This window comes from Mixophyes fleayi, chromosome 6 (genome assembly GCF_038048845.1).
Source record: "Mixophyes fleayi isolate aMixFle1 chromosome 6, aMixFle1.hap1, whole genome shotgun sequence".
Taxonomy (NCBI): Eukaryota; Metazoa; Chordata; class Amphibia; order Anura; family Limnodynastidae; genus Mixophyes; species Mixophyes fleayi.
The window spans coordinates 26,998,288-27,011,032 of record NC_134407.1 but is presented as its reverse complement, the minus strand read 5'-3'; the positions used below and the strand labels follow the sequence as shown (position 1 = coordinate 27,011,032).

At 35.8% G+C, this 12,745-nt stretch overlaps 1 protein-coding gene across 1 annotated transcript in view; it reads left to right on the top strand.

Annotated features, from left to right (window-relative positions):
• The window catches only part of LOC142160952 (alpha-2-macroglobulin-like), a 102,249-nt gene that overhangs the window by 19,868 nt on the left and 69,636 nt on the right, over positions 1–12,745 (top strand). Inside the window, exons 8-9 of the mRNA XM_075216092.1 lie at positions 8,948–9,068; positions 11,523–11,637. Of these exons, the coding sequence (XP_075072193.1) occupies positions 8,948–9,068; positions 11,523–11,637 (236 nt within the window). The remainder of the gene's footprint in view (positions 1–8,947; positions 9,069–11,522; positions 11,638–12,745) is intronic.

Here is a 12,745-nt window from a genome sequence, read left to right as displayed (position 1 = left end):
GGTCCATTATGGTGCCTAGGTCTGCAAATGCTGAGGCAAATATGATGCAGAGGCCAGAGTGGGCCATGATGGTGCAAGGGCCTAGATGGTATTGAGTACCAGAAGGTCCAGATGTTGCAGAAGCCAAGATGTATGGTGGAGGTAGTGCAGAAGGTAGATGGTGGTGAGGTGTAGATGGTGCAGTGAGCTAGATGATACACTCACTGATTAATAGTGCATTGCATAGTTATACTGAAAGTGTTTCCTCCTGATGGTATAATAATAAGACAGCTTATAATGCTTATCCACTAATTTATTATATACCTCAAAGTCCATCAAAACTTGCAAGGGATAGCACTGAAGACACAGATCCATTGCAATCTGAAGATTCTAAAATATGGAACTGATGTGGGTTATTGGATAGCTTGAATTCATAGTAGGTTCAATTTGGCAACAAGTGATACAAACTTAGGGCTCCTATGTGTCCCAATTTTCCCAGGACGTTCTACTTTTATTCCACACAAAAGCATGCATTTATATTATTTATTTCTCCATAATGCAGACTCTCGTAAGACACCGTTTAACTATTTTACAAGAACTTATTCCTACTTAAAGGAAAGGATGGATTCTTGGCCTGAGCAAACTTCAGATTACATGGGTGATCCAGTTCTCTCATTTTAAATTTATGGGAAGCCTTTGGATGTAACATATATACACACATATGTATGTAAGTCACGCATCACGTCTTCCACCTCCAGAAGCACTTGCTGTAATTCTAACAACCATGATGGCTAAAAGCTATGTTGGCTAAAGAAAAAAGCATGAAAAATACAAGTTGCCTACAGAGTTTAAAAAGAAGGGGAAACAAAACTAAAACAGTGAGAATTCTGTCTGTCTGCTGACAGTAATAATCTATCTAGAACACACTCTGGAACTGGTTTGAATTGTAAAAGATGTCATAGATAATTTGTTAAGTGAGAAATGTGATAATTTAATAGGATTGAGGTATCCTTTATCAATACAGACTTACACCTTTTAGATTAATTTGGCCACTTCTGATTTTTTTGCCAGCTGAACCAGTTAGTGAGGGGATTTGCTTTAATCTGTAGATCACCTATGAATGATTTGTTCATTTTCTTAAAATGTTTGTATATTGGAGTGATATTACAAAATGTATTGACTATATAATATAAAATTGCAATTCCTTTTTTATATTTTAAAAGTACAAACACGAAGGAGAACTTGGAAAAAATATATGCCATATGCCTCACAGCTTGAAATTTTATTTATTATAACCAAATGACATATATCCAGTTAATATCTTTGTCTCTAACATTAATTACTCACCTACCTATTGGTTAAATGCCTGACCTATATAAACCACTGAATACTGGTAAACTATTCTATTAAGACTTCCCCCTTTCTCTTCTCATTTCTGTTTTCTATGTTAATTTGCTTAATTAAAACACTATTAAAAATAGTACAAACACATCATTTTAAGAATGTCTTTTAACTCTCACACAAATAACATTAAATGAATCCATACTGAACCTAAATTATGCCTGACTCCAATAAAAATATATTTTTTACAAAGCATTTACAATTTCAGGTCAATAGCTTAAACAATCATTAGAAAGAAAGTTGTTTTGTGGTGGCTCTGGAGAAGAACTTTACTCATAAGGTCTACCAAATTTGGGGCTCATGATATTATTATGATTGCCATTTTGATACATTTGTACCTGAACTCTAGCAAAAAAATCTGACACATTTATTAATTGCACAGCTTGTATTTTTTTGTTATGCAGTTTTATGTGCTATAACTATTACTATTTTTTTTCATGTTTGAGCCAGAATTGCAAAATGTAATTACATTTTCTGTACACATATAAAAAAAAAGTTGAGATAAGCCGTTTTGCTTAACTTCTAAAATCTAGTAGGTTAAACCATTGAATTGTTGACTAAAAAGAGATATATTAAATAACATTATATAACATGATTACAATTCAATGAAGTAGGTGAGATGAACTAGATATTGGAGATCAAAACATAACTGTTGGTGCAAGTAGAAACAAATTTATTTAAAGATAAACCAGTTGTTTAACCAAAGTGTCCTAACACAGATTGATATAGCTCATCGCAGAATAATATGAAATTTCTACACAGAATATCACAGTACAAAGTAATATAATATTATACATCTATGATCATTATAAAACAATATAATTATTAGTTAATGTCAATAATTCCATAGTCACACAGAGGACCCAAACTCACCATCGAGACTTTCTTTCACTCAGAACTCTCTTTAAAATCTCATATCCAATCACTGACTAAATCTTTCTAATTTCACGTAAATAACATTTTTAAAATATGCACTGTTTTACACACAAGGCCCCCTGAAATTAGTTAACGCCCAGTTTACTGTTCTTAATATCAACAGTTTAGCCCTACATCAAATCTATATGAATACCTTTGTCAAACTTATCCACCTTAATGGCACATAATCTGATACACTCTATCATTCTGGCTCGGTTATGTCTCCATCTACAATTCAACAAAGTTCAACTTGCTAATTCAGTATTCTTCCAGCTACATACAATGCTCAAGCCAAAACATGTGACTAACCTCTCAGATAGTACAGCATTCCAGAGCATATTATTAAAATAGTGGTATAAAATATATAAACAGGAAACAGGAAATATAAACAGGAAAATATGGGAGAAAAAATATGAGAAAAAGATTTTCTGTAATTCTTGATTTTCTAACATCCTGCACACTGTTACAATTTAGATCATCATTTTTTAAAAAAAAATATACAAAGGGTATCGTGGGTTTCATAGCGTAAAAACTTATGAACATAAATTTTTAAATAACTGGATTAAAACAAGTACAATAGAGTTAAAACATAATAGATTCTTAGTTGTTTCTATGCTCCAGGAAATTCTGTCCCAGTACCCTTATGCTGTTTTCTCTGTTGGTCTCTGAAGGCAATTTGTAGCAGATGAGCTTCAGATGAAACAGATCAAAGGGAGCAATCCTTTTGTGGTTTGCTCAGTCTTTTAAACGATAATTCCAATTCGTCAAAGTGCTCCCCGCTTCTTACACGTTTTGTTGTAACAGAGTTCATCAGGTTGATGTGTTTACGGGTAAAGACATTAAGATAGAAGAATGACCCTGGTTGAAGCAGCCTTATTATTCTTTGTAAATTATATCAACAGTTGAAAAGAAAATTTTCTGATATATTACTAGGATCTCTCTCTTATTGATACTGCTTAATACCAGTATATCTGTTCCCAGGATTGACATTATTTAGAACATTAATAAGTGATCCAATAAGCAGTATTTAGAACCTGAATAAACTTCAAATGACATCACCTCCATCCTTATTCTTTAAGGATTGTTCTAAATTACAATAAGTTGACGATAATTAGCACTCTTAGATGTGAGACAAATATTTAAAACCTATATTAATTCAATTCGAAACAAATGCATAACACAAAAGCACATAGTCTAGTTGCTATATCAGAAATCCTTCCTATCCAGTGCAACAAGAAAAACAATTTAAATAATTTCTAAAAAAAAAAAAGTTAGAGAGTCATATGGAATTAACATAAAGAACATTAGACCATAATAGTTTAAAACAGTTATATGTCATACACTCATAAAGACATAGAAACTATACCATCCTTTTCCATATAAATATAGTTCCTCCTAATTATTTATTAATTACTGGCATTATACAAAAATTGCATTTATATTCATTGTAATCATATATTAACTCATCTCATATATTCGGTCACCCTCTAAATATGACTCAAAAGAAAAGCCTGTAAGATTAGAATGCAAAATATGATATTATTTTATCCTAATATCATATATTCTCTGTTTATAACTAACATTAGCTTAAAATAATCTTTCAGTCTAGCTGTTATAAAAAGTGTAGGTAAAAATAGATATATGAATTAATAATTTATAGAATAAACCTTAATTATTAAGAATTATTTTTACTTTATAGGCTTTATTCAAATCACTGGGTGGAATTGTGTTAAGTGTGTATATCTAAAGCATTTCCCTTTGGCTAAATTTTTTTCTCATGGTCACCTCTACTTCAATTGAGGAGTACCGACTCTAAGGATTTAGAAATATATTTTAGATTTTAATTATGGATATTAAGGATATTATGGATATTAACGAGACTGTGATTCCACCTAGTAAACAAAGCAGTCAGAACCGGTTATAAATGCATACATAGTAACCTTGAACCTGTCTGAAACTGCATGAGAAGCTGCAACACTCTATGACGTTCAGTTGATTGTGAGTCGCCATTTAGTTTGGTTGTGTTTTCAGTAGAGTGCCGAAAAAACACTAAGTTTAAAAGTTGAACATGTCAATATGAAATTTTTAGTAAAATTGCACAAAACACCAACAGAATGTTTACAAATGCTTACTACGGCCTATGGGAATGACTGCCTGACTAGTGCGCATGTGTTTGAGTGGCATAAAAGATTTAGCGAGGGACATGACAATGTCGAAGATGATGAACGCCCTGGATGACCATGCACTTCAAGAAGCGAAAAAAAAAATGTAGACAAAATCAGTCAGATTGTTCGAAAAAACCGCCGACTCAGTGTTCTCATGATAGCTGAATCCGTGAACATTGACAAAGACACTGTATGGAAAATTTTGCGTGAGGATCTTAACATGACGAAAGTTTGTGCAAAGATGGTCCAAAGGGTTCTCACACCAGAGCAAAAAGAACAACGCAAGGAATGTTTTGTTGACATTCTGCAGCAACTTGACACAGATCCAAACCTGTTTCACAAGTAATCACTTGTGATGAGACCTGTAGCTTCCAATATGATTCCAAAAGACAGTCAATGCACTGGAAAACACCGTCATCACCAAGAATGAAAAAAGGTTCTCAAAGCAAGTCAAAATTCAAAGCAATGCTGATTGGTTTTTTTCGATATCAAGGGTGTAATTTTGGAAGAATGTATTCAAGAATACACAACACTTAATCAGCATTATTATAAGGAAGTTTTGAAAAAGCTGAGAGAAAGAATCAGAAAGAAACAGCCGCAACTGTGGAAAAATGGTTTCTTTCTTCAGCAGGACAACGCGCCTGCTCACACAGCACGTTCTGTTAAGCAGTTTTTGATCGACAAACACATTACTACACTTGAATATCCTCCATATTCGCCCGATTTAGCACCTTGCGATTTTTGTCTTTTCCCAAAATTTAAATCAGTGCTTAAAGGGACATATTTTGAGTAACTTGATGCTGTAAAGAAGAAAACGACAGGTTTGTAGACACAAGTGACAGAAATTGATTTGCTCCATGCCTTCGACCAGTGACAATCAAGACTTCAGCGATGTATTAGTGTAAATGGGGAGTATATTGAAGGGGACAAACATTAAATTTGTAATACCAATAAATAAAGGTAAGTTATTTAATCAGTCTCGTTAATTAATAGACATACTTTTTACATACTGTATATATATATATATATATATATATATATATATATATATATATATATATATATATATATATATATACGTGTGTGTTTTGCCAGCAATAGGGCTACATTAACTGGGTGTTACCTTTATACCCATTGCTGTTCCATTTTAGCCTTAGATTTTGTCCAGCAGAATGTAAGAAGTAACTGGCATTGTGTTCGGACAATCTATCATTAAAAGAGTTAATCCACTAGAAAAGGCCTTCCCAGTTTTTTTTCTACAGATTTCTGTATTTTCAGAAATAAATAAAATGTAGGAATAATCGGTGACTTGTTCCGTATATATAGAAATAAGATTATTTTTTCTTTGACTTTCCCTGAAAAATATTCAAAATCTTCTATGAAATACTTTGTCTTTTTCTAATTGTTTCTATGTGCATCCATTTGTGAGTATCCTCTGTGCCTCCTCTATATAAACCATACTATTCATAATTACTGTACCTTCCCCATGGCCATCAATTTAAGGATAATATCTGTCAGGATTAGCCCGCAGCCTTCTGCATTGCATGTTTTTTTGCATTGGCAGTTCCTGCCTTCTGGACCTCAGACTTATTATATTATCTATTAGCTGCAGTACCTCTATTCATCAGGTGCTGCTATTGTGCTTTTCCTTTCATCACTATGGGGTAACCTGTTGCACCATTTATTTCTTGTTCCCTACTTATACCTGTCTCTCTTTCCTTCCTGTGCTGGTCTTTGTTGTTGTTTTTTTTGCCTTCCTTATGGTTTGTTTTCCTTGCTGCTTCTGTGCCCTCGGACTTTACATACTGCTGCTACACAACTGCTTTGTATATCTCTCTGCCTTCCATTGTACCTGCATATGCAGAATCATCTATATTGGGTTTATACCATTTACCTGTATTTTCTGAGCAATAAACCTTTAAGCTTCTTCACATCCCGGGCTCCATTGGTGTGATTTAGTTTGAAGCGTGACAGTATCTTTATTATCTATTAGTGTTAAAAGAGTTTCATTTTCATTCCTTGTTAGATTAAATTTAGTATAGGTTTGTTTATTGCATACATTCCATAAATCTTATTTAATATCCTCATAGAAGATCTTCATAAAGCTGTCTTTTTATTTTAATACAGTCATTCCTAAATCCAAATATATATTTCTTATGTCTTTCTCTCCTGTATAGAGTTTTGTTTTGGATTTTTCAAAGTGTCTTTCAAGAGTCAACCCTGTGTGTAAATCTATTTAAATCTAAAAATTAACTCTTTTACTTGTAAACACAAATGAGAGGTCTTTGCTTGAGTTTAGGACAGTGTATAATAAATTTAAAATACATTTGTTGGTGATTTGTCTATGTTTCTGTGCATGTTGCTTCTTTTTTGATGTTACTATTTTCCCCATTCCTTTTTCATTCTTCTTATGTTTTTGTTTTTAGTGGGGAGACAGTTTTATTTTCTTTCAGTCTCCCAAGATATACATCTCTCAAGTCTTATATGTTTAGGAGACAAATACCTATGTTTATGAAAAACCTGATAAGTAAACATACAGTTATGGCCAAAAGTTTTGACACAAATATTGGTTTTCACAAAGTTTGCTGCATCAGTGTTTTTAGACCTTTTTGTCAAATGTTGCTATGGTATACTGAAGTAAAATTACAAGACTTCATAAGTGTCAAAGGCTTTTATTGACAATTACATTAAGTTTATACAAAGAGTCAATGTTTGCAGTGTTGACCCTTCTTTTTGAAGACCTCTGCAATTCGCCCTGGCATGTTGTCAATCAACTTCTGGGCCACATACTGACTGATGGCCGCCCATTCTTGCCTAGTGAATGCTTGGAGTTTGTCAGAATTTGTGAGTTTTTGTTTGTCCACCCGCCTCTTGAGGATTGACCACAAGTTCACAATGGGATTAAGGTCTCAGGAATTTCCTGGCCATGGACCCAAACTTTCGATGTTTTGATCCCTGAGCCACTTAGTTATCTATGTTGCCCCTGGCAAGGGGCTCCATCATGCTATAAAAGGCATTGTTCATCACCAAACTGTTCTTGGATGGTTGGGAGGAGTTGTTCTTGGAGGATGTTTTGGTACCATTCTTTATTCATGGCTGTGTTCTTAGGCAAAATTGTGAGTGAGCCCACTCTCTTGGCTGAAAAGATGCTTTATTGTTGGCATGACACAGGACTAATGGTAGCGCTCACCTTTCCTTCTTGGGACAAGCATTTTTCAAGATTCCCCAAACAATCTGAAAGGGAATTCATCAGAGAAAATGACTTTACCCCAATCCTCAGCAGTCCAGTCTCTGTACCTTTTGCAGAATAACAGTCTGTTTTTCCAGGAGAGAAGTGGCTTCTTTGCTGCCCTTCTTGACACCAGGCAATCCTCCAAAAGTCTTCGCCTCACTGTGCACACAGATCCAGTCACACCTGCCTGCTGCCATTCTCGAGCAAGCTCTGCACTGGTGGTGCCCCAATCCAGCAGCTGAATCAAACTTAGGAGACGGACCTGGGGCTTACTGGATGTTCTTGGTTGCCCTAAAGCCTTCTTCATAACTATTGAACCTCTCTCCTTGAAATTCTTGATGATCCGATAAATGGCTGATTAAGGTGCAGTCTTACTAGTAGCAATATCCTTGCCTGTTAAGTCCTTATTGTGCAAATCAATGATGACTGCACGTATTTCCTTGCAGCTAACCATCGTTAACAGAGGAAGAAAAATTAATTTAAGCACTACCCTTCTTTTATAGCTTCCAATCTGTTATTCTAACTCCATCAGCATGACAGAGTGATCTCCAGCCTCGTCCTCGTCAACACTCTCACCTGTGTTAATGAGAGAATCACTGACCTGATGTCAGCTGGTCCTTATGTGGCAGGGCTGAAATGCAATGGAAATATTGTTCTGGGGATAAACCTCATTGTCATGGCAAAGAGGGAATTTGAAATTAATTGCAATTCATCTGATCACTTTTCATGACATTCTGGAGTATATGCAAATTGCCATCATAAAAACTGAGGCAGCAGACTTTGTGAAAAACATTATTTGTGTCATTCTCAAAACTTTTGGCCATGACTGTAGTTCTTGACCCAGAAGAGATTATGTCAGATGGATTTAAATCCTCCTATGGACCTTGAATTTGTATTCATAATTATACTTAACTTTTCTTTCCTTTTTCTGGCTCCAGTCCATAGACAGATCATGGGTTATCTGTATCATCTCTATTAACATTCCTTTTCAGTTTATTCATTAAATTTAGTGGTTCCCAGTCTCTAATCCTATTTTTCTCGTACGTAATTTTTATCCCTTATCAGCTTTTTCCATTTTATTTCTATTACTTCTGATTCTATTACTTCTGATTTTTATGTAACCCTGACTGAACAGAATAAAATTCTATATCTTTCTTTTGTTCCCGTTTTTGTCTTGTATTTCCTTATCTAAATCCAACATTAATACCTTTGTTTAGAATTTATATGTATGTTATTTTCTTCACATCACTCTTAGGTACACATATGGCAAGCCAGTCCAAGGGAATTATAGTGTTGTTGTGTGTCGAAAGCAATTTAGATGGTCGTGGAGATATCATAACAATGAACCTGATCTTTGTGTTAATTTCAGTGGAAAGGTGAGATCATCAGAATGTTTTGGTAGATACATTGCCAGTATATGTATGTTTAATAAAATGAAATAATGTATTGTTGTTTTCCTTTACAGCATCATACACTAGCTGTGAAATGTTGAAATGTACCTCCATTGGATTTAAATGCTTGTCTTTTTTGGTTACCTTATTGTCCCCTTTTGGCCTTTGTATGCATTAATAAGCTCTTTCATTGGCTTTCTAGTATGTCTGTGTAGCTTATTGAAATCTGAATAACATTTTAGCTACACTAGGCCAGGGGTGGATTGGGAACTTAAATTGGCCCTGGAAACAAATATTGAAGTGGCCTTGTGTGGGAGGGACCAAATCAAATGTATTTGGGGCGAACACAAAAGTAGGCGGGGTTTAGAAGTACTGAAATTTGGCTGTAGTAACATTTAAGAAAACCTAGATGTGATGACTTAATACACAGTGAGTCATCTCTAAAGGAATACAGGGAAAAAGCTGCCAGTCCTGTGCTATAAAAATACATGAATCCTTTTGCATGATCTGCGACTGGTTTATAACTCTGTCTCCAACTTGTTTAGTTACCCACTAACACATCCTTCCAATATTCCCTTCATAGAAACATATCTGACTTTAGTTAATAAGTTTAACTATTATGAAACTTGTTGGCACAATAGCATTTGATCAGTCTGCCAGAGCAGCATATGAGGACCTCACTGTTGCATCTTTCCCCGATGTCCTGAGATCTAAACTACCAGTCAAATCTCTCTCTAAGTGTGTGTGTGTGTGTGTGTGTGTGTGTGTGTGTGTGTGTGTGTCTGTGTGTCCTGTGTGCTCCAAAACATGCATTTCAAATTATCCTTATAATAAATGGCTTTCGAGGTGCAATCATCACAAAACTGAAATTCTTGCCATAATGCAACAAAACACTTATTTTGCACATTTTACAATTGTGTATGAGCCCTAATGTGCCCAGTGATTGGTGGTGGTTTGATTTGAAATTAATAGAGCCCACTATTAAATTAAATAGCTTCACCATCAACCAACAAATAAATTAATAGCACCGACCATTAAATAATTAGCTCCAACCCACAGTCCACATTTAAATAGCCTACCTCCCACCCAAATTACAGTAGAGACCCCCCAGCAATAAATTCATAGAATTTATGTTAAATATACCTATTTCCTGCAACCATCACTGCCATTAAATAATTCATATTCATATTTACATTCACGCCAAAAAATCCCCACATTCAATTTATAGCCCCCATACCACCCAAGGATAAAGTTAAAGGTCCCATCACCCCATCTTAAATTAAGAACCCCACTATTAAATTAAATTTCCCCACCATCACCCCACAAATAAAATAACACTCATTAAATAATTAGCCCCACCTACACTCCACAATTAAATTTATTGCCTACCTCACACCTACATTATATTAAGACCCCCCACTCACTTCCTTCACACATTATAGTAACATAGCAGCCCTCGTTTCTGTCACATAGTATAATAGTATAGCAGCCCCTTCTCTCACATAGTATAATAGTAGAGAATCCCCCATAATATAAGAGCACCCACACATAGTAAAATAGCATAGCAGCCCCCCACATAGTAAAATAATAGTATTACAGCCCTCCACATAGCAAAATAATAGTATAACAGCCCCCCACATAGCAAAATAATAGTGTAACAGCCCCCCATCACACTTACCTTGTTGGAGTCATGCTCTATTGAAGTCTTCTCTGTCTGCATCGCGCGCATACATGGGATGGCACCTGTCATGTGTTGCTCGTCCCATGTGGCATTATGCTTGAATGGGACTGGAGGAGGCCATGTATGGTAGGAGGGGAGCTACCTGATTCTTAGTTTTATAAGTTAATTTTTTCACTCCTCCCGGCTGCGCCGGCCTCGTTCTATCCTCCCCTCTCGTTGGCACCCCTGGTCCGGGGGGGGGGGGGGGGGGACCGCATAGAACGAGGCTGGCACCGCCAGGAGGAGTAAAAAAATTAATTTATAAAAATAAGAATTAGGCCTCAGTTGTCACCGGCCTACCGAAAAAATTCCCGGTAAGGCCAATGACCAATCTGCCCCTGCACTAGGCTAAGGGTGGCAGAAGACTTTGGAGTAACAGGTGAAACTCTTAAAATAAGTTAAAGATATGTTATTAGATAAATTACAGAATTATTTTACATTAGCTGTAATTCTATTATATGTAGAGTTTATAATGGTTCTGGTTTTATTTATTGCAATATTTAAATATTGGTGTTTTGTGATGTCATGTGTCATTTCTGTTGTTACCCTAAATATACCCCTGCATTCTTATCATTCTGTGTGAATGCAATTACCACCATTGTCACAAAAATCTACAGTATTTAATAATGGAATTAAACAAAAAGCTTATCCTAAAATGAGAGTTGCACAGTCCGATGCATAATAAATGACCCATTGAGTTGTTCGTCTCTCACCCTCAGTTGGATAGATCTGGATGTCATAACATTGAAGTTATGTCTGAGAGTTTAAAATTGACCCACTCCAACCTGGAAAGAAAATTGAACGGTGCGGCCTCTATCACTGAAGAGGGAACAGGCAAGTTTATTATTATACTTATTTTCACTAGACCAGTGTTTCCCAAATACCAGTCCCCAGAGAGCCCTAACAGTGCAAGTTTTCTAGGTCACAAGTGAAATAATTAGTACTACCCGTGCATGTTTTAAAATGTGGATGTCTGTAATGAACACACCTCTGCTCTAGCAAGGATATATAGAAAACATGCACTGTTAGGGGGGCCTTAGAACTAGATTTGTGGAAACACTGCACTAGACAGTTTTAACAAAAACAACTTATCTCGAGTACAACCAGAATATGGAAGATAACAGCACTTTCTGCAGGATTACAGTGCGGAAGAAATTTGGGAAGAATACAAAGGGGTATATTTACTAAACTGCGGGTTTGTAAAAGCGGAGATGTTGCCTACAGCAACCATCATATTCTAGTTATAATTTATTTAGTGCATTCTACAAATTGACAGCTTGAATCTGATTGGTTGCTATAGGCAACATCTCCAGTTTCTCTTTTATCCATTCTGGGGGACACCGCTACCATGAGTTGAGTTAATCTTGAGCTGCCGACAGACTACTTCCCCTGCCAACCCCCTGAGTCCTCAGTTTCAGTTAGATGCCCATAGGAGTTGGGCTTGTTTTTTTTTGTAGTGAAGGTATATAGATTTATTTTATTTTATCAACCCTTTTATTTATTTACATAGAAGCGAGAGTGCTCTGTTATGACAGGGCACTCTCGGGTGAGGAGAGGTGCCTGTCAGCAGAGTGCCTTATTCTTTCTATACACTCCCTATATTGTAGACAGGAGGTATTAAGAAATTCTGGTGAATTTATGTACATAGTGGGGCATTGTATATGATTATATAGATACTTGCTCTCACATATACTTGAATACAGGGGTACTATCCTTTGGCTCTGTCATAGATTAGATTGTATCTTTTGTTTATTTCTGTGTGTGCCTGGTGTGATTGCCTGTACTGTTTCCTTTTTAAAATGTCTGAAAAACGCAAAGCACTCAGGACCAAACACTACACTTGTTCCAAGTGTAATACTAAACTCCCTACTGATTACCAGGAACCGGGGGCGCTCTGTAATGACTGTGATGACGCTTCAAGGGCATCACAGCCACAGACTAA